This window comes from Lepidochelys olivacea (genome assembly GCF_965140295.1).
Source record: "Lepidochelys olivacea isolate rLepOli2 genome assembly, chromosome: 14".
In the NCBI taxonomy this organism is placed as follows: domain Eukaryota; kingdom Metazoa; phylum Chordata; order Testudines; family Cheloniidae; genus Lepidochelys; species Lepidochelys olivacea.
Window position 1 is genome coordinate 40,242,483 of NC_140424.1, and position 21,632 is coordinate 40,264,114.

General features: G+C 44.0%; 1 protein-coding gene across 1 annotated transcript; it reads left to right on the forward strand.

Annotated features, from left to right (window-relative positions):
* The first annotated feature begins 5,221 nt into the window (after window positions 1–5,221).
* On the forward strand, window positions 5,222–20,489 carry LOC311530881 (butyrophilin subfamily 1 member A1-like). Its single transcript, XM_084647885.1, has 8 exons — window positions 5,222–5,501; window positions 11,251–11,367; window positions 12,485–12,832; window positions 13,690–13,971; window positions 16,301–16,405; window positions 17,313–17,333; window positions 18,042–18,074; window positions 19,738–20,489. Exons 2-8 carry the CDS (start codon window positions 11,268–11,270, stop codon window positions 20,250–20,252), a joined length of 1,404 nt encoding a protein of 467 aa, XP_084504011.1. The 5' UTR covers window positions 5,222–5,501; window positions 11,251–11,267; the 3' UTR covers window positions 20,253–20,489.
* The last annotated feature ends 1,143 nt before the right edge of the window (window positions 20,490–21,632 follow it).

Genomic DNA, 21,632 nt, shown 5'->3' on the forward strand with positions numbered 1-21,632 from the left:
TTAAAACATCATCCAGCTGATGGGTCACTGGGGCGAGGTGGGTTGCTGGAGAATGGTGTGGCGGGACGATAAGGTGCCTGGAGTGTTCCTTGGTGTGTAGCTGGGGTCTTGGGCTGCCCCCGGTAGTAGGGTGTGGTCTGAGGGTTCCCTTCTGGTATCCGCTCCAACTGTGACCAGGGTCGTTTCTCTCTCCTCCCTCCACCCATTTTGTTCCAGTTTGTCCCGCCTCTCTGGCAGTCTGGGACTGCTCGTATTGATCAGCATAAGAAGCAAGACTTTCTGCTGAGTCCATTTTCTTATCCCATAAACACTGTTTTATATCCTCCTTGGATATATTCAGGAATTGCTCCTGAGTCGTCAAATCACACATTCCTTCAAAGCTAATTACACCCCTTCCTTTGACCCATTTATCTAACAGATCCTTCATCTGGTTTATATAAGCCACATTACTTAGTCCAGGTCCTCTCTTAAGGACTCTACATTTTACTCTGTAAGTTTCAGGTGTAACTTGAAATTGCTTTAAAACCAAATCCTTGAATTTATTATAGTCAGAAGCCTCACCAATAGGCATCTTATTGACTATGTCCAGAGCTCTTCCAGTCAATTTTGCGACCAATGTGGTCATCTTGTGAGCTTCAGGAATTTGATGGAGTGTGCACAGTCTCTGAAAGGTGAGAAAATATTCAGCAATATCACTGGATTCATCATACTGTGGACATAGTTGTTCCCATTTGTGGATTGTTGGGGAAGGATTGTTAGGGTTATCCGGTATATTCTGCTGAGCCTTTGCCTTCTCTATCTCCAGTGCATGCTTCCTCTCTTTTCCCTTTGCCTCCATTTTTTTTTCTTTTTTGTCAAGGTTCCTTCCTCACTCTGAACTCTAGGGTACAGATGTGGGGACCTGCATGAAAGACCCCCGAAGCTTATTCTTACCAGCTTAGGTAAAAAACTTCCCCAAGGTACAAACTTTGCCTTGTCCTTGAACCTTATGCTGCCATCACCAAGCATGTTAAACAAAGAACAGGGAAAGAGTCCACTTGGAGATGTCTTCCCCCAAAATATCCCCACAAGCCCTACACTGCCTTTCCTGGGGAAGGCTTGATAAGAATCCTCACCAATTTGTACAGGTGAACACACACCCAAACCCTTGGATCTTAAGAACAATGAAAAAGCAATCAGGTTCTTAAAAGAAGAATTTTAATTAAAGAAAAGGTAAAAGAATCACCTCTGTAAAATCAGGATGGTAAATACCTTACAGGGTAATCAGATTCAAAACATAGAGAATCCCTCTAGGCAAAACCTTAAGTTACAAAAAGACACAAAAAGCAGGAATATGCATTCTATCCAGCACAGCTTATTTTACCAGCCATTAAACAAAAGGAAATCTAACGCATTTCTAGCTAGATTACTTACTAACTAACAGTTGTAAGGCTGCATTCCTGATCTGTTCCCGGCTAAAGCATCACACAGACGGACAAACCCTTTGTTTCCCCCCCTCCCCTCCATATTTGAAAGTATCTTGTCTCCTCATTGGTCATTTTGGTCAGATGCCAGCGAGGTTATCTTAGCTTCTCAACCCTTTACAGGTGACAGCGTTTTGCCTCTGGCCAGGAGGGATTTTATAGCACTGTGTACAGAAAGGTGGTGACCCTGCCCTTTATATTTATGACAGTGTAGCTAAAATATAATCATATTTACTTGTCCAGAGTCAGAGACAGCCCTGTGTGCAGTGGCACATTAGGGGTTTGTGGGGTCCTGGGCCAGAGCAAGTGGGGGCCTCTCCCCACCCCTTTTGCCTGCAGTCTCCCTCCCCTCTCCCCCATGCTCCCCCACAGGAGCACCGGGCAGATGTGCTGGTCAGGGCATGGGAGCGCTTCCAGTGGTCCCCCAATTGGCTGTGGCCCCTGGCATAGGACCCATTGGTCCAGTGACTAATGTGCCACCCCCTATGTGTAGGGTTGCCAACTTTCCCGGACTGGACACCATTTTGCATCAACGGCATCCAGTCAGTCTAGTCTGAGAGAGTTGGCAACCCTACCTGTGTGTAACTGTCAATACTCTTTATTTAGAGGTATTATGTCTGTGATGTGGTTTAGTAAATATTAGTGTGACGGGTTGAACCCCACTCCTGGGCTGCCACCTCAGGCACTGCGCCAGGCCCGCCAGCCTTCCCCAGCACACACACAGGTAGGGCCACACCCAGCTGTAGAATCACACAGAGACTGCCATCAGCGCTGTGCAGGGAGCCTCTGCTCAGGGAGTTGCCCAGCACTCAAGTGCACAAAACCCTTCTGGAGCATGAACCCACAGTTATATTGTCTTGCGCTGTATAGGGAGCTACACAGCATAAGCTCATGAAATTTGCTCCCTCCCTTAATGTGTGGGGAGAGATGCACAGCTCCTTGCCCCCCCCACTTATGAATTCGTATGCAAATGTAACACTATCAGACTGGGTATGAATAGAGACTGGGAGTGGCTAGCTCACTACAAGAAGTAATTTTCCCTTTTGATATTCACACCTTCTCATCAACTATTAGGAGTAGGCCACATTCACTCTGATTGAATTGACCTTGTTAACACTGGTCCTCCGCATAGTAATGTAATACACCCATCTTTGCATGTGTATATATACCTGCCTATGACGTTATTGACTTGAACTGGGACCATATAGAACATTGTTGCAACCAAGGTCCTGTAGTGGCACCAAATCTTGTATAAAGGGGGTCATATAAGGTGTCTAAGATGAGGTTATGGTTTACTGGTTAGGATTATGCTATCTGTTTGCATGTATCATTTTTGTATTTAAAGATATAAGTATTGGCTCTGTACTGTCTGTATTTCAAACTTATGCTGTGCTTTTGGGTGCTACCCCAGACAAGTTGGTGTCAGCTCTGCCTAGCCTGCTTGATGGCCCATTAAGGACCATGAGCTATACAACTGACCCACTGAGAGAAGGCAGACACACCTTGTGACTCAGCAAGGTATGCAGGGACCTGCCTATGGACAGAACTCTGAGGTTTTTCCAGGCCAGGTGATGGACAGCTTGTCTTTGGGACAAAGAAAAAAAGACCATATGGCAAGAGACTATAAAAAGCTGCTGCAGCTCCTCCATCTTGTCTTCAATCCTGCTTCTGAGCTCTGGAGGGACTTTGCTACACTGAAGCTTTGAACCAAGGACTGAAAGACCCATCCCAGCTGTGGATGTTCTCCAGAGACTTGATTTGAACCTGCAGTTTATTCTATCACTGCTGCAAGCTTGAACCAAGAACTTTGCCATTACTGTATGTAATTGACTCCATTTAACCAATTCTAGCTCTCATCTATATCGTTTTCCTTTTATGAATAAACCTTTAGATTTTAGATTCTAAAGGATTGGCAACAGTGTGATTTGTGGGGAAGAACTGATTTGTATATTGACTGGGGTCTGGTCCTTTGGGATCGAGAGAAGCTTTTTTCTTTTACTGGGGTATTGGTTTTCATAACCATTTGTCCTCATAAGGAGTGGCACTGGTGGTGATAGTGAGAACCTGGAGTGTCTAAGGGAATTGCTTGTGTGACTTGTGGTTAGCCAGTGGGGTAAAACCAAAGTCTTCTCTGTTTGGCTGGTTTGATTTGTCTTGGTGTGCACAGAAACCCCAGCCTTGGGCTGTAACTGACCTGCTTTAAGCAATTTGTCCTGAATTGGCACTCTCAGTTGGGTCTTGCCAGAACTAGCATCGTTACATTGCCAAACTAAAGTTTCCACTTCATGCATCTGATAAAGTGGGTTCCAGCCTACCAAAGCTTATGCCCAAATACATGTGTTAGTCTTTAAGATGCCACAGGACTCCTCGTTGTTTAGATCAAAGCTGATTACTTAGCAAACAAACAAACAACTCCCACAATCTAAGCTTAATATACTAAAGAGGTTGGTTAAAAACAGTGGATTGTCATCTTAAGTGATGATGCATACAGATTGGCAGATTCACAAGGCACAAGCTGCATTAGCTTCACAGCTTGGGTTTCCCAGGTGTTTCATTCACAGGCTAGAAATCCTTCTAACCTGCATTCAGCCCTTCTCCCCAGTTCAGTCCTTGTTTCTCAGGTGTTTCTAAGTGTTTCTTTGGGCACAGAAACCGAGAAGAATCATTGATGGTGTCACTCCTTCCCCTATATAGCTTTAGTATATGGCAGGAATCCTTTGTCTCCTAGTCTGACCCACACCCATCCCAGTGGGAAAGTACCAGGTTAAGATGGTGGCCAGTGCCAGGTAACAGGATCACCTGACCTTGCAGTGTCAAAGGAGCCTCCTAGGAGACTTCTCAGGAAGGAGGGAGATTAGTATCTTCACAGCTCTATTGTCCTTCCTAATGGCCCATCCAGGTTGAGTGCTCACTGTCTAGTGGGCGTTTCCCAGGTGCAAACACAGTTGTAATTGCGATATAGTCAATATCTCTAACTTTAGATACAGAATTGATACAAGCATACAAACAGGATAATCATATTCAGTAACCATAGTTTTCAGAGTAGCAGCCGTGTTCGTCTGTATTCCCAAAAAGACCAGGAGGACTTGTGGCACCTTAGAGACTAACCAATTTATTTGAGCATGAGCTTTCGTGAGCTACAGCTCACAACACTGGATGTATTCAGTACCTTTCCAAGGACATCTTACATGACCCATGTTGCATAAAACATATTTTAGTTACACCATAATCATATAATAATAACATTTCTATGAAGAATGCGGGGTGCAGTGTCACTATTAGTATTTCCAACCGATCACTTATTCCGGGACAGAACGTTGTTTGGTGTCCGGTCAGAACTCAGGATTCCTTAATGCTATTCTATTCTCTAACTTCTCTTTTCGGCCTCAGACTGAGTCTTGTCCCTACGGAGAGTCAGGGCTTCAATCTTCTGATGTTACAGTCATGAAGAATGAGGTTCACCCTCTACCCCAGTTTCGCACTGCAAAGGTATTGTTCATATTATTCCTAACTGTCCACAGGGGAATGTTTATTCTGGTGACATAATGTAGAAGGTGACGATTATTTGTAACATTTACTACAGTTCACCCAAAAGCAAGAGCCAGTCTCTTCACAATCACTCCTGTATTCAGGTCATTTGGAGCCCCAGAAACTTTGACTCTTCCGGGCCGGCCAGTTCTGTCTCAGCAGCCACGTGGCTGTTTCTTTAAGAGGAGATTCTCAGATCCCACCCGGGGTTGATGCCATTTCCGAGTCCCTCTGTTACTTTCGCTTTCACACTCAGTAGATGCTGCCGGCGGACAGTACGTTTATCCCTGTGGAACAAGAACAGGATTCTTTAAACACAATAAAATCAAAACCCAACCCTGCTAGAAAAGGCTGTGATCAAACGGCAGCTATTTGATACCCAGAAGTAGCTGGGCATCTTGATGAAATGAAATAACTTATAGTTTGAGGACTATCTCGGCAAAGCCTGAGGCTTTCAGAAGGACAGACCGCCCCCTACGCGCCATGAACCGTCTCCGGAGGATCAATCCGGTAGGTGAACTCTGGCTGCTTGACTCCATAACAGTCAGGGCTCTGTCTTGGGCAGATTGGTAATAACACAAAGACTTGAGAATCCCGTGAGAATTTGTTTTGCTCTTTATGGGAACGGTACCGCATGTGTACGTTGAGAATGAGATGCCCTCCAATCCATTTCAGGTCGGTTTCCTAGCCCTGCCGGGTTTGTACAGTACAGTCACTAGGTAATTCCTTTCCTCTGTTCCTGTGTTTCACCAAGGATCCTGGGCCCAATCCCATTTTTAGTGTCGTTAAGGGGAGATTTGTAACAAAGGAACTTCCTGTATTTAGAATAGAGGAAGAAACGTGGCGCTGCAAACTCAGCAGCAATCAGTAAAGTTTCCTGGCCTGCTTGTTGTCCGTAGTTTTCGAGTTGTCTGTGGGGCTGAGTCCTTTTGCTTCTGATGTTTTAAGGGAAAAAACGTCCAGTTTTGTCCAGAATCAATGGAAAGAAATTACTTTATTCATTTTGTGATCAGTGGGAATTAAGCATGTGCCTAAAGTGAAGCACCCTTTGAAATGTGCTGAATAAGAACGGACTTAATGACTGAATCTGGGCCAGAGTCTTTAATGCAATTAGACAATGAGGGGATGTCACCACTTGTAGCTTGGTACTGGTCTTCTGTATGCGTGTCAAGGGATCCACAACAACCAGAGTGATCAGTTTGTACACACTGCCTTGTTGTCCTGTGATAACTTAATGTTGCCTCCTGTCTTTGTGGCCACAGAGCTGTAAAAGGGTGGTTAGCAGGGGTGATTTTTATGGTCCTGGGTTTAGGGAAGATTTGATGGCAAGAAAGGCCCATGTTACTGTGAGACAGGTTATTCCCTGTGCGAAAAGCCGTCAGCGGGGAGAATTCATGAGGGTATCTCTGTGCCCGATTAAAAAAAGGGGAATTATTTTTCACCCTAAAAATTGCATGATTTTTGTTTGATTGATTTGAAATGTTTATGGAACTTTCCATTGAAAAAAAAACCAGCTTGAAATAATTTGGAAAAAAAATGAATGGACACAAACACTTTGATTTTGGGGGAGTGGGTTTCGGTGTTATACCAATAAATTAAAAACCAGCAGGATCTTATTAAAGGGAAAATGGCAAAATACCACATTTATTGTGAATACAGGAAGAATCATAGTAAGCAGTTAGTTATAGCTATAACATTCCATTCAATCTCATATTTATTCACACATTCATACACACAAACAGGTTCTGCAAGGTTGTTATCATAGTTACCAGCCTTAGAGTTGCTCATGCCAAGCCACTGGCCAGGTGGCCTGGACGTGAGGAGGGAGCAGGGCCTTGGCAGATGTTCATCTGATGCTCCTGGAAGTTGGTTTGCAGCATCAGACTCCCCCCCAAAGTTCTCACTTTCTAGAGTCCATTTTTATAGGAGTTTCTTCTTATGCCAGTCTATGGGAATTGCTTCACCATGCTGTTGCTGAATCAATCAGCAGATGGCACATTCCTGACGGCTCCGTGCTGCTAGATGTTATCTTGTTCTTTGGTTCTCCCATTCTTGAGGCTGTTGGGTGGATTCCAGTCTGCCCTCCGGGGGTCCTCTGGTTATTTCCACTTGACGCCTTCTTCAGCTGATGGACACTGGATTCTTAGGCTGGCACCTCCCTGATCATTCAGTTATTATCCACACCAAGCATCCATCCACATACATCCTCTATCTCTATTTTAATCACAATTGTTAACAAAGCGAGATGAATACAACGAAAGGGCGGGGAGTCTCTGGGTACTGTTTCTATTGTTACAGCATATTGCTTTGAGTCTCTCTCTGTGTGAGTAGTTGTTGTTACAAAAAATTGCTTTAAGAATAGACTCTGTCTTAGAATGTACTAACACAATTAGCAGCTTGCAAGTTTCACACATAGAGGGAGAGAAACAGCACCAAAAACCAAGAGACCTCTTAATTAGTAATACCCTGGAATTGAAACTATGGGGAATCAAACTCATTTGTGATTTTAATACAGAACTTCTTTAATATGATCCAACAAGTGTTGCAGTTCTCAAAGTGTGGATTTGTGTCTCCAGAGATAACATGCTTTTTAACACCAAAAATGTTTTAAAATAAATAATATATAGAGGTGAGAAATAACAGACCTCAACCCTACTGTCCCTCTGCAAATTTGTGTGCACAGAGTCAATCCCTTACCTCTCTCTAAAAGTGCAAAGTTTCAAAATGTTAAATAAATAGAAGATTGTTGGGGGCAGAATAGATCTGGAAAAGAAGAAGTCTGGAAATAAATGTGAGAAGGACAGGCAGTCGAAACAAAAGTAAAACTGTTTGAGCAGCATATTCCAGAAGTCTTGAGGTCTTTCTGAGTGTAGCCTTCATTGATTTGAGATCCACCATACCATTCTCTCACTAGAAGGGAAAACCTATAATGGCAGCAGGCCGTAAAAGAGACCCAGTTTGGGAATATATTAATGAAGTTCCTCATTCCTTCACTTCCTGTGAAGTAACACAGGCATGCTTGCAAAATGCAAACAGTGCTACAAAGAAACGCAAGGCCTTGTTGCCCAAATGAAACAACATCATGAGAAGTGTTCATTCTCAGGAGGAAGCTGTGTTGAAGATTATGAAAGGAACACTTCTGAACATGCAGGATCTTCAGGTTGGTAAACTTTTTTATTTCATACTTCTTTCTTAAGGACTGCCTGTCTTCCTTCTGGACTATTCTTGAATTCTCATGTTTGAGCAAAAAATATAGTTGTTACTCTATGGTACTACCATTTAAAATGCAGTTGTGAGAAAAAATAAATGGCTGAAATAGGCAGATCTTCCTTTTACAATTTCACCTTTAAAGTAGTACTGAGTGTCAGTGAATGCAATGAATCACACTAAATGAGCAGTATGGTAATAATAATTAAATAACTGCATTGACTTATTTTGTTTAGGAGAATCCATTCTCAACATACAGGATTCTGAAGACCACCTTCAAGATCACCATCATTTTCGATAGTTTCAGAAAAAACAACAGAGAGTCTTGTGGCACCTTAAAGACTAACAAATTTATTGGAACATAAGCTTTGGTGGGCTTTAGCCCACTTCTTCAGATGTGGGAGTTTAAACTGGAGTTTGGCAGGTGAATAAATATATACTTACAGAGATGGGTGTGGAGCATTATTATGCAGAGGACCAGTGTTACAGAGTCCAAGACAATTAGGGGGGAGGTGGCCCATTACTAGCTGTTAGTGAGAAGCTGTGAATACCAAAAGTGTGAGAACGTTTTTTGTAGTGAGCCAGCCATTCCCAATCTTTATTCAAGCCAAGTGTGATACAATCAAACTTGCAAATGTATCCTAGCTCAGCTGTTTCACGCAGGAGTCTGTTTTTGAAGTTTTTTTTTAAGTATGGCAACTTTCAAATTTGACACTGAGTGTCCAGGGAGATTAAAATGCTCTCCCACTGGTTTTTGAATGTTCCCATTCCTGTTGTCCAATTTGTGTCCATTTATTCTTTTGCGTAGAGACAATCCAGTTTGGCCAATGTACAGTTTCAGAGTTATCTGCCAGTGATAGTGTTTCAGTCACATCATGTATGTCACATAGCCACAGTATATCACCTATAACAAAAAAACAAACAAACTCCATCCTTCAGAAACAGCCATAGATAAGTTTGTGATAAGAACCAGTGGATTACAAAGAGAGGCAATTGATGAAAAAATTGCCTGGTTTGTTTATGCAACAAACTTTCCTTTCTGTATGATTGAGAACTCACACTTCTTTAACATGGTTCAGTCATTAAGACCAGGATAAAGTCCACCCAACAGAGCAGATGTCACAGGCAAATTGCTGGATAAAGTGTATGAAAGAGACATTGAACAATGTGCAAAAAAGTCTAGAGGGTAAAATTGTTAACCTGAGTCTTGATGGGTGGAGCAATGTCCACAATGATCCTGTTGTATGTGCTTGTGTGACAACAGAAGAAGGGAACGTCTTCCTTACAGAAACAATTGATACATCAGGAAATGCACACACAGCAGAACACTTACAAGAAGTAGCAGTAAAAGCTGTAACAAACTGAAAAAAAAATTCAAGTGTCTAGTACGCAGCTTGGTAACAGACAATGCTGGAAGTGTATCCAAGATGAGAAGAAATTTAGAAGAGAGTCTCAAGCTAATAACAAATGGTTGCAGTGCTCATTTGATGCACCTTCTAGCCACAGATCTCAGTGTTCCAGAAATAAAGGTTAATGTTTCTGAAATTGCAAAATACTTCCATAACAACCACTTTGCAGCAGCTGCTCTGAAAAAAAATGGAAGGAACCAAGCTAATACGCCCACAAGACGTGCGATGGAACTCAGTTGTGGACCATTTTGAGCACTAGATCATGAACTGGCCTAATCTGATGACAGTTTGTGAACAAAATCGTGAAAAAACAGACGGCACTGTCACAGCCAAAGTTCTCAACATTGGGCTTAAGAGAAATGTTGAACACATGCTGAGTATCCTGAAGCCTATTTCTGTAGTCTTGAACAAAATGCAGGGAAACAGCTGTTTTATTGCTGACACTGTTGAAATTTGGAAGGAACTGAGTGAGATCTTAAAAAGAGAAATGTGCAATGACAGAGTTAAATTACAAGCATTAAAAAAACGAATGGGACAACAAATTTTCTCAATACTCGGTATCAGGGTCAAACCTTAACTGCTGAAGAAGAGGAGTTGGTTATGACATGGGCATCCAGCAATCATCCCTCCATAATGCCAACTATAATAAACTTCAGAGCTAAGGGTGAACCATTCAAGAAATACATGTTTGCTGACGATATTTTAAAGAAAGTCACACCAGTGAACTGGTGGAAGTCACTTAAGCACATGGATTCAGAGACTGTTGAAGTGATTATCTCACTTTTAACAGCAGTAGCTTCTTCTGCCAGTGTAGAAAGAATATTTTCTTCCTTTGGACTAATTCATTCTAAACTGAGAAATCGTTTGGGACCTGAAAAAGCAGGAAAGCTTGTTTTTCTTTCCTAGATTATGAACAGATGACTGAGTTAACTGCAGAAGCCAATATTTTACGTTTCTCATGTTGACCTGGCTGACATAGTCAATTTAATTTTTGTTTTGTTTTTTAAATATTTAATTTAACTATTTTAGTTAAAAAGAATTTTAACAAAAACAAACCTGGATTTAAAAACCTTGAATATTTAACTAAATTCAAAAATTCATATGCTTGTTTTGTTAAAATATTCTATGTTTGCTGTTGAAGAAAAAATCCAGAATACATAACGTTGTTGTTGTTTTAGTTAAATAAAACAATTTAAATGTCGGTCTGGTGATGTTCTCCTCCTAATACAGCATGGCAAGAAAATCGTCCAAATATTAATGATTAACCCGTTGAATTGGAGATCATTCACCTCCCAATGCCTTCATAAATATCTGCTTCAATTACCTTTGGTAAATGAAATAACCAAGCAATCATTCATTGTCTGATATAGCTGTAAAACTAATCTGAAAAGTTTTGAAAATAAATCACTGTTTAAAAATGTGTAGTGTGTACCTTCTAAAAATGAAACCTACATCTACCTCTGACTTGTGAAGAATATGTATTAAGGTTATAACAACCAACAAGAATGCACTTTTATGTAGAAAACCAGGATTAAATGGAGTCTTTCTGACTAGTGATTTAAATCATGATTAAATGAATTTGATTTAAATCAAATCCACCCTGTTTGATAAAGTATTTTTCTCTTCCCCATCCTGTTATCCAGATCAAGTTACAGTGAAGATGAAGGTTCTTTCATTTTGTCCTAGCTCTGCAGTGAGCTCCTCTCTGACTGGTTGGATCATTTTCTTCATTACTTTTCACATTCACAAGCTGGAATCAGGTAGGAATCCCATTGCTCCTGCTGCTGCTTGTAGGATTTGTTTCATCATAGTGATCTGTAAATCATGCCTGTTCTACTCCTTTATACAAAACTGAAAAAGACAAAACAAAAAACCTTACAACAAATCCCAGAACGGATCAATATCAGTACAGAATAAGTCTCCACTTCCTCCCCACCCCTTCAGGAGGAGTAATTCTCCATCACCTGCACATGATGCAACTCAGTGTCTCTATATATCTAGGTACTTGTATGGCTTTCATCACCATAGTATCTGAATGCCCTATGTTACATGCTTACATCCTCTTTGACCCAATCCTGTGTCAAACACCGAGGCAGCCTGGCCTGTAGCTGAAGAGATTTGGGCTCAGTGAAGCCAAGGCAAGAAGTGAGCCCCAGAGCTGAAGACCTTTTACTGAAAATGTTCTGGCAGAGGCCCAGGCCTACTAAAAACAGCAGGAGAGGGGCAGAGGAGAACTCGAGAACCTCAGCTGTTCTCAGAGAAAATTGTGTCCTCATACGAGGTGAGAGGTGGTAGTCTCCAAAGAAGCTGGGTCCCAGAACATTTGGGTGAAATCCTAGGAGATCTCTGTTGACTTCAATGGAGTCAGAATTTCATCTTTTTCCCCCTTCTCACATTAAAACCAACACTGAGAAATCACATCAGAAATATAGTGAAGGCTGGTTTCAGAGTAGCAGCCGTGTTTAGTCTGTATTCGCAAAAAGAAAAGGAGGACTTGTGGCCCCTTAGAGACTAACCAATTTATTTGAGCATGAGCTTTCGTGAGCTGCAGCTTGAACAGATCACAGAGCTCAGGTACACAGGGTATATACTCAGGTCACCCTGCCCATTCATGGGGCACTCAAATGGCTCTGTGGCATGTCAAATTAATATAAGGGGAGTTATCAGTGACACCTATACCTGAGCTGGCCTGTCACTTTCTACTATAAATGCCTTTTTGAGTTGTTTGTAAATTTGCCAGATTTCAAATATTCAGGTTGAAAATTTGCATGCCAGGCTGAATTTTTGGAAAGGTTGAACCGACTGACCTTTTCGTTTATCGCATTTTCCACTCCCCTCTAAGCTTGTTCTCTTTTTTTGCTTTGGTGTATTTCACAGCCAAGTTCAGAGTGACCGGTCCTGGTCACCCTGTCACTGCCAGGATGGGTGAGGCCATTGTGTTACCCTGTCACCTGTCCCCCAGGATAAGCGCTGTGAACATGGAGGTGAGATGGTTCCGATCTGAGTTCACTTCAGTTGTTCACCAGTATTATGAAGGAAAGGAGCAGTATGGAAAGCAGATGACAGACTATCATGGAAGAACAGAACTTTTGAAAGCTGGCATCATGGATGGGAATGTTTCCTTGCAGATTCTTAATATCAGACCATCAGATGAAGGACAATACAACTGTTTTGTTCAAGATGGTCCTTTTTATGAAGAAGCCCTATTGGAACTGAAGGTAGCAGGTCAGCAGCTCTTGTCTGTATTATCTTAGTCTGGGCTGCAGTTTTTATTCTGTCGTACTGCAACAACTGTGACTAGCAACTTGTGAATTATTTTAGAGTAACACAGCATATCTAGATTTCAGCACACGACCACATTCAGACACTTTGGAAAATATGCTGAAAACTTTCCCAATATTTTATTAAAGACCTTTTCAGAATGGTCAAGAGACTTCCTTGCCCAAAAGATGTTCTTGACTGACTCCAAAAGGTGGGAGAGAAAGGAGGGAAAAAACTTCTAGACAAATATGGGCCTGGTTTACCCTAGGCTCCCTTGACACCTTATTTGACACATCTTGTACAAGATGCTACATAATTATATCATAATCATACCATAACCATATGGTGTTTATGGATTGCAGAGTGTCCTAGTGGGAAGGGGAAATTATGTATTTACCACTCTTAGTCAAGACTGAGCATTTCTCCCTTGCTGCTTTGATAAGGTAACCATGAAGCCAATTTGATTTAAAAAAAATAAATATATCTATCTAATGCACTAATTATCAGAGTTTCAAAAGTTCAGATCCTATTCAGATATCTATGTGGTCATTTCTCCAAAGGTGCTCAGCACTCAGTTGCTCCTATCTTGAGACAACAATATCTCCCACTGACTCAGTGAAATTATTTTATATATTTGTTCACATTTCTGTGTGTCCATGAGCACTGGCATTTCAGACATTCCAGCATTCATGTATCCCTTCTACTGACTACCCGCATTAGTGCATTTTCCTGTGAGTAAGGGATCCCCAGACTGTCCCTCATCCCTTCTGCTTTATACATTTAATGTATGGAATTAACACCGTTATATATTTTCCCCTTAGGTCTGGGCTCTGCTCCTCTCCTCTCTGTTGAAGGTCACCAGGATGGAGGGATTCGGGTGGTTTGTCGATCAGCTGGTTGGTACCCAGAGCCTGAAGTGCTGTGGAGAGATCTCAGTGGGCGACATTTACCATCACTCTCTGAAACAACATCCCAAGGAGATAACAGCCTGTTTGAAACAGAAACTGCGATCATTGTAACAGAACATTCAAACCAAAACTTGTCCTGTTGCATCAGGAACACCGTTCTCAATCAAGAAAAGGAGTCAGCAGTTTATGTAGCAGGTCAGTTACCATCCAAACCCCACACTGAACTCACCACCACCAGAAACCAAACAAAATATAGGAAGAAAAGAACTGAAACATCTGTGGTGGATATTTCAAAATCCACATACAAACACAGGTGATGGGAGGCTGGTGTCTTTACAGGATCACAGTTTAGGCAACTTGATCCCCTTAATTGTGAGTATTAAGATTATACACGTTTTGAGATGAAATTTTCACTCAATCCACTGATTCAGTAGGTTCCTGTAACTTTAAATACACCTTCATGATTTTTTTGAATGTGATAAATTTTGTACTCTGGCTTGATTGTGATCTGTAGAGCCCTGTAAACCCACAGATATATATCCACAGATATCCTCATCATTTTGGGGGGGGGTTGCAGATTGGATGAGGATAACAATTTTGTATCTACGCAGAGCTCTAGTGATCTGCTCACTTCACCAACTTCATTACTTGTGTGAAATGTCACCTAAGTCATGTGATATTGGTTTTACTGATGTTCAATGGGACTTGTGCTCCTTAATTCACTTTGGTCTGGATCCACAAGAGGACTCATTTTACCCCTTGTCTACACGCAAAAGATGCGCTGATTAACTAGTTAAGTGATGCCACCCGCTTGTGTGAAAACTTCTTGTATAAGTTTCAGAGTACCCTAAATAGATTTAGCTTCGGTCAATTCTTTATCGACTTCAGCTAAATGGAGATAGAGCACTATGAAGCTGATTTATGATTTAAGGTTTTATGCATCAATTTATTTAAATTGGTGCAACTCTGATATCTTGTCAATTTAAGAATGACCCCATAAGAGGGTTGCCCCAGGTTCCCTAAATCAGAGCACAAACCATGTGTGGAAAAGACATTCGGCACATTTGAAAATTCCATCCTGTTTAGATGACCGAATCACTGTGAACAGAAGAAGAGCAAATGGAAATTACTTAATTTGCTGCACAAGTGTTTGGACAAATTGTGATTATGGTTTTTCCCAAAATTAGGAGGTAACAGTGGATTTTTCAAAAATATGCTAATTAACCTGGCAGTTTCTGAATATTGCTTACTGCTAAGGGCCAAATTCTTTTCTGGTATAAGCCTATTGGAATCAACGGGGTTTTATGAGCAGAGAATTTGCCCTTGATCTTTACGGCCCTCTGAATAGCAATGAATCAAATCAGGGTTGGGTTTTCAAGCATAAATCAGTGGTAAAGTTGTGTTGATTGGAGCCATATTTAAAAATCCATTTCTGGTATTTTGTGTTGGGTAGATATGGCCATTTGTTAGGATATAGATATTCAGGCCTGTCTGTAAAGGCCTATACTCTAAGAATTTAGGTGTATTCTTATCACTTAGCTAGTTCTAGAGGTATAAAAGAGAGAATCAAAATCACTGTCTGCCGGTGTAAGGGCCTTCTCTCACTGTGACAGTCTGAGGCCCTGTGCTTAGGCTAAGATTTTTGGCTAAGCAGCAAAGGCAGCCATAAGCTGGGAAGCGAATGGTCAGAGCCTCGCATTCCAACCTAGTCACATTGAAATCAGGTGCTTTTGGGCTGTTAGGAATACGATCCTGTCCTGATAATGCCTATCCCTATCCCCTCCAGAGAAAGGGAAGTGCCTAGAAGATGTAAAAGGAAACTTAGTTTGATTGCACCCTGTCTGGCAAGAACTCACTTATCAATAGCTGGGATGTGAAATCCTCATTTCTTTGTTGTTCTATCACTGTAGTCCCCATTTCCCTATTGTTTGTCTGTATAATCTCCGTCTGGTTCTGTGATTGTTCCTGTCTGCTGTATAATTAATTTTGCTGGGTGTAAACTAATTAAGGTGGTGGGATATAATTGGTTAAATAATCATTTTACAATATGTTAGGATTAGTTAGTTAAGTTTCAGTAAAATGATTGGTTAAGGTATAGCTAAGCAGAACTCAAGTTTTACTATATAGTCTGCAGTCAATCAGGAAGCGTGTGTGTGGGAGGGAAATTGGAATCATGTTTGGCTAAGGGCAGGAATGGGAACAGGGACACAGGTGTAAGGCTCTGTGGTGTCAGAGCTGGGAAGGGGGCCACTAAGGAAGGAAACTGGAATCATGCTTGCTGGAAGTTCACCCCAAAAACATCGAATTGTTTGCACCTTTGGACTTCGGGTATTGTTGCTCTCTGTTCATGCAAGAAGGACCAGGCAAGTAAGTGGGTGAAGGAATAAGCCCCCTAACACCATTCTTCCACTCTTAGCTCACACAAATCCTGCTGGGCACTATTTATGTATTTGTATGAAAAAAAAAATCTGCTTTTAGTCACCACTTCCAAACTAAGGCAAGCCCTGGGTGTTTTGTTTTTCAGATCCCTTTTTCCCGAGGGTGAATCCCTGGATGGTGGCGCTGAGTGTGACCCTGGTGGTTTTGTTTGGTTTCATTGGCCTCACCATTTATCTCTTTAAAATGAAAGGTAAATATCAGAGGGAGAAATATACTGTAAATAAAGGTTTTTTTTCTAATAAATAAATAAAGGGCAATTTAGGAATTTAACATGAAAAGAACGTGTGATCCGCTGATCTGGTCCTAAATAAAGAAGAAGAATGCTCCACTTTTTCCCCCAGCCCAGCTCCCACGCAGCTCCACTCCCCCGCCTGCCCTGCCTCCAGCCCAACTCTGCCCACAATCCCTCGCCACTCCCAGCCCTCTATTTCCAGCTCTTCCCTTATCCCCAGCTCTGCTTTCAGCCCAAGCTCCTGGACTCAGCCAACTGTGGTGTAATGGACATGGGAGGAGGGGCTGAGACAGACTCTATTACTAGTAAGTGGGGGGCGTGTCAGGAAAAGTTTGGGCACCACTGATCTAGTCTGATCTCCTTAAGAGGAGTTTGATTAGAAATAATCTCTCAGTCTTAACTGTCATATTGATGATAATGAGAAATAAAACATAAGAAAAGGGAAACTCCTAACAAACAATACGGGTATTTCTCTTTAATTTTTAGGCAAACGAGATTGTGTTTAAATGTTGTGGAGTTCACTGTAAAATTTAAATTCTACAATTTTTTTTAATATGAAACCTTTTTTTGTTTAGTTGCTTTTTATTCTTATTCTTTTGTGGAAGGGTTAGTGTTGTTATTGTATAAAATGTGGGGAACCACTAAAGTGGAGAGATTTCATACCAAAAGCCAGTTTGAAAAACTGATATGCAATAGAGTCACAGTGTTTAAGACCAGAAGGGACCACTGGATCCTCTTGTCTGATGTCCTGAAGAAGACTTTGATTTCTCTCAGCCTTTACTGTCATATTGATGATAAGGAGAAATAAAACATAAGAAAAGGGAAATGCCTAAAAAAAATCTATTTATTTCTCTTTCTTTTTCAGAGAAACGAGATAACGAGATAAGTAAGTATCATTATCCTTCCTCTGAAATGAAACTTTTTGTACCATTTTGGAGTCTCACATGGCTCTTTGTTTAATTGTGGTGGGGTTGTTTGCTTTTAAATTTAAAAATTGTTGCAATAGGAAACCTTTTTAGTTAGTTTGTTTGGTTTATCATCATCATATGATTCTTTTGGGGTTTGTTTGTTAATGTAACTTTATAAAAGGTGGGGAAAGACTAAACTGGATGAATTTCACACCAAAAGCTAATTTGAAAAATTGATAAGCAATACAGTAGTAAAGTAGGTAATGGCCAAAAAAATATGTCCCAGGAGGAATTGTGCGAAGGCCCTGGTGGACTATCAGCACCTGAGATGATTATCTTCCCTCCGCACTGCAAAGTAGACATGTAACCAACCTGAATTAAAGTGATACCTGGGCTACAGCCTATACCCAAAGTCTTGCCAGCTAACCTGGGTGCAAAGCACCACCAAACTTGAGTCAGAGTTTTTGTGCTTGTGCATTAAACAGGTTAGGGCAACAGCCAGGTAAGATTCTGGACTAACTCTGCAGTGAAGATCCACCCTGGGAGAGAGACACTCATGCAGTCCAGTGGAGGTTCTGATGAACGAATAACTTTCTTTTTTCCTCAGTGTATTAGTTTCTACAATATTGAATCATGCAATACGTGTTCAGATCCGCTCTCATCTCTAATTATGTGGCTGGTTTTAGGGTGGAGAAGATCCGTGGCACCTATAGAAGAAGGTAATTAAAGATCATATTTTATCAATGTCCAAATATCCGTTCCCATGAGGCAATGTGCCTCATTTTCTTTGTATATGGGAGTGGATGTGATAGTTCAGGGCAGACCTCCCCAGCACCCTTCATTTCACGGCGCATCACAAGGTGAGGTGAGGTTTGTGCCTATGTCCTACCACACCATACTGAATCCATAGCATATTGAATCTATGCTTCCTGCCCCTCCACCACTCGCATGTGCACTGTACCCTGCAGAGATCTGTGACAGCCGCTGCCACCCCTTGTACAGAACCAGTGGGACAATCACCTCCACAGCCACTTCTCCAGGGGGAGTTTGTTCTGTCTCCCCGTGCTGATGTGCGATCTCCAGTGTCCCTTTGTTTCTTCCTTCATCTTTTCCCGCATGAAGAAAGCCAGGAGCTCTGCAGTGACCCCACACTGACTGGGTGAGCAGGGACTGTGTCTGTGTGAGACCCTTGCTCCTGTCTCAAGCAGAGGAACTGAGCCTTGATCACAGACAGGGGCTCCCCTGGCTCCATTATACAGGTCTGGGAAGCTCCTGTGATCACCGCTGGGAGCTTGTGTCTTTTCTCCTCTCTCCATCCACCATGACCCCAGCATGGTCCTGTCTCTGATAAACAGGACACCAAGCCAGCCTCCCCATTACTAGCATGACCCTCTCCCTCTTTCCACCAGCCACCTATTCTGTACCTCCTCCCTAGTGGCGGATTTGCCACTGGGCCAATGTGGCCTGTGCCCAGGGGCCCCAGAAAAATGGGCGCCTCTCTGCCCCAACCCGCTCTGCCTGCCCAGTGCTCCTGCCAGAGAGTGGGGTCAGGGCTCGGGGGGCTTGCCCCGCTCCATCCGCCCAGAACTCCAGCCAGGGAATGGCGTCGGGGTGGGGGGTCTTGTCCTGCTCTGCAGCTGGAGCGCCAGGTGGGCAAAGCAGGGCACGACCCCACGCCCCAGCCCTAATTCCCCAGCAGGAGTGTGGGGAGGGGGGTTCTACAGTCAGAAGGAGTGGGTAGGGGCCCTCACTTGCTGTGGCCCAGGGCCCCACAAAACCTTAATCTGTCCTGGCTCTCCCCACACTTGTAGCTTCCACCATGAACCCCCTTCCCTTGTTTAGCCCCCTCACTCCCTGCCCCAAGCTAATGTACTTTGTGCTGCGACTGCTGCTGAGCAGTGACAATCTGGGCAGGTTCAATCCTGGTACCGTGTGGCCTGTTGCTGTCCAAGCTGTGACATTTCAGAGCAGGCTGGGTGCAGTGGGGAGGCCCCATAGCAAAGTCCAGCACAGGGGCAGCTGGGACACAGTGAAAGTGAAGGTGGGGTGGGGGGGAAACTCTGTCAATGTTCACTGAGTTGTACCATCTGCTGGGGCTGCCAGAGTCTCTAGTCCCCTCCCCGGGCAGAGGTGGGGGAAGGAGGGGAAAGATTCTGAGTCTCAAGCCTGGCCCAGCTGCTTCTTTCACCGTCACTGACCCGTCTCTGTCAGTGGAGTGACTCTCCCCAGCCCGGTGCTGAGATTTCTGAGGTGATGGGAAAATCCTGGAGGAAGGAGATTCCCTGAGTCAGTCTCCAGCTGGGGCAGATTCTGTCACTGACGCCATCAAACCCTCCCCCAGGGCCGAGCTCTGCCCCTCACACTCTGATTCTCTCTCCCCAGCGAATGTGACTCTGGATCCAGACACGGCTCATCCCCGGCTCGTCCTGTCTGAGGATCGGAAAAGTGTGAGATGGGGAGACACACGGCAGGATCTGCCCGACAAGCCTGAGAGATTTGATTCTCGGGCCTGTGTGCTGGGCTGTGAGGGATTCACCGCGGGGAGACATTGCTGGGAGGTGGAGGTGGTGAGTGGGCGAGGCTGGGCTGTGGGGGTGGCCAGAGAGTCTGTGAGGAGGAAGGGATGGATCAGCCTCAGCCCTGAGGAGGGGATCTGGGCAGTGGAGCGGTGCGAGGGTCGGTGCCGGGCTCTCACCTCCCCTGAGACCCCCCTGCCATGGTACCGGGCCCCCAGCAGGATCCGGGTTTGTCTGGACTGTGACCGGGGGCAGGTGACATTTATCGATGCTGGTGACGAGGCCCCGATCTTCACTTTCCCGCCGGGCTCCGTCCCTGGGGAGAGAATCCGCCCCTGGCTCTGGGTGGGGCGGGGATCCCGGCTCCGCCTGCGTCCCTGAGACCCACAGCAGAGTGGGGGAACCGGAAATCAGCCTCTCTAGCCTCACGGCTCCTAGTCTCCATGATCTTGGAGGACTCCCATCCACCCAGCCCCTGGCGCCTTTTCTCTATGACCCCTGGAAGCTCCTTCCCCTCCCTCCCTGCAGCCCCAGGCATGGGAGGGGGAGGGGGAGGAACCCCTGGGGCTGCAGGAGGGGCAGAGGGGCCCTGAGGGGCAGAGGTGGGGGCTGGGCAGGGGGCAGAACTAACAGCCGGGCTGGGGACAGGCAGAGGTGGGGGGGGGGGGCAGGGACCCAGCATGAATCAATCAGGGGTTGGGGGGCTGGGGAGAAGCAGCAGCAGCAGGGAGCGGTTTGTACAGATCTGTGTCCTTAGATCCCATTGGGGTCTCCCAGCCTGGGATCAGCAATTGGGGAAGGGATAAAATCAGGGAAAGAAGAGAGCAGCCAAGGGGGATGATCTGTGACCGGGAGGAGAGACACAGGAAAATAACCAGGGTTTGGAAAGTGAGGGCTAGAACAATAATGAATAGAAAAGGACAGTAGGAAAGGAAAGGGAGTGTGAGCCGGACGGGGAGATTTATGACGTGTTGCTGAAAGTGAGACTGTCACTCATTAATTCCCTATATTAATTCCTGGCCATTGGTGCTATTTTAGTGCCATAAAGAAAACTGTTCTCAGTAGCTGGGGATCTCCTGGCCAAGCTCCTGCGGTCATTAAAGCTCCTTCTCTGCTCCTTTTACTTTGCTATTTTGCAGCTACTTACTGTAAATAAACCATTACAAACAATTCTCCTTGTTTGTTCCACTTTAATGTCCCAGCTGCAGTTGCTGGGGGCAGCGTCATGGGATTTGCTTCCCAACTTGGTTGTGTCCTCTCAACCCCGACAGGGAATGTCGCACCTCCTGGAAGAGAGTTCGGATTTTACTGTGTGATGTGTCACTCTCCAGCCTGTGCTGGGTCTCTGTCCTGTGCACACCCGTGTCAATCAGGAATTGCTCAGCTGTGCTCTGCGGAGAGGTGACTGGTTGCACAGAGGGCAAGCCATGAAGGGACTCGGGTGTTGCAATGCTGAGCATCACAGTGAGTAACTTTTAGGCAGCGAGACAATCACAGGAACAGCAGCACTGTGACCCTCAGAGCTGAGTCAGGGGCCTAAACTCCCGAGACAATGCATGGGCAACACAGGCAGCTTACAGTGGGATTCACAAAAGCCAGCTCAGTAGGTGGGGAGCCATGTAAGGTAACCAATGGGAGATGCTGACGAGGGAGGGAAGGGGTGTCCTGAGCCACACCCCTCTCATAAATAGGTGCCTAAATCTGGGATGCAGAGGGATGTCTGTCTCTGCTTGGCAACCCACAAACAGGAACCCACCCCCT

What these genes read in the sequence shown, in the direction of transcription:
- LOC311530881 (XM_084647885.1), top strand. Translation starts at nt 11,268, where the DNA reads ATGAAGGTTCTTTCATTTTGTCCTAGCTCTGCAGTGAGCTCCTCTCTG. An exon ending in GAAACGAGATAACGAGATAA is followed by an intron (nt 17,334 to 18,041) that starts GTAAGTATCATT and finishes GGCTGGTTTTAG; the next exon opens with GGTGGAGAAGATCCGTGGCA. An exon ending in CGTGGCACCTATAGAAGAAG is followed by an intron (nt 18,075 to 19,737) that starts GTAATTAAAGAT and finishes CTCTCTCCCCAG; the next exon opens with CGAATGTGACTCTGGATCCA.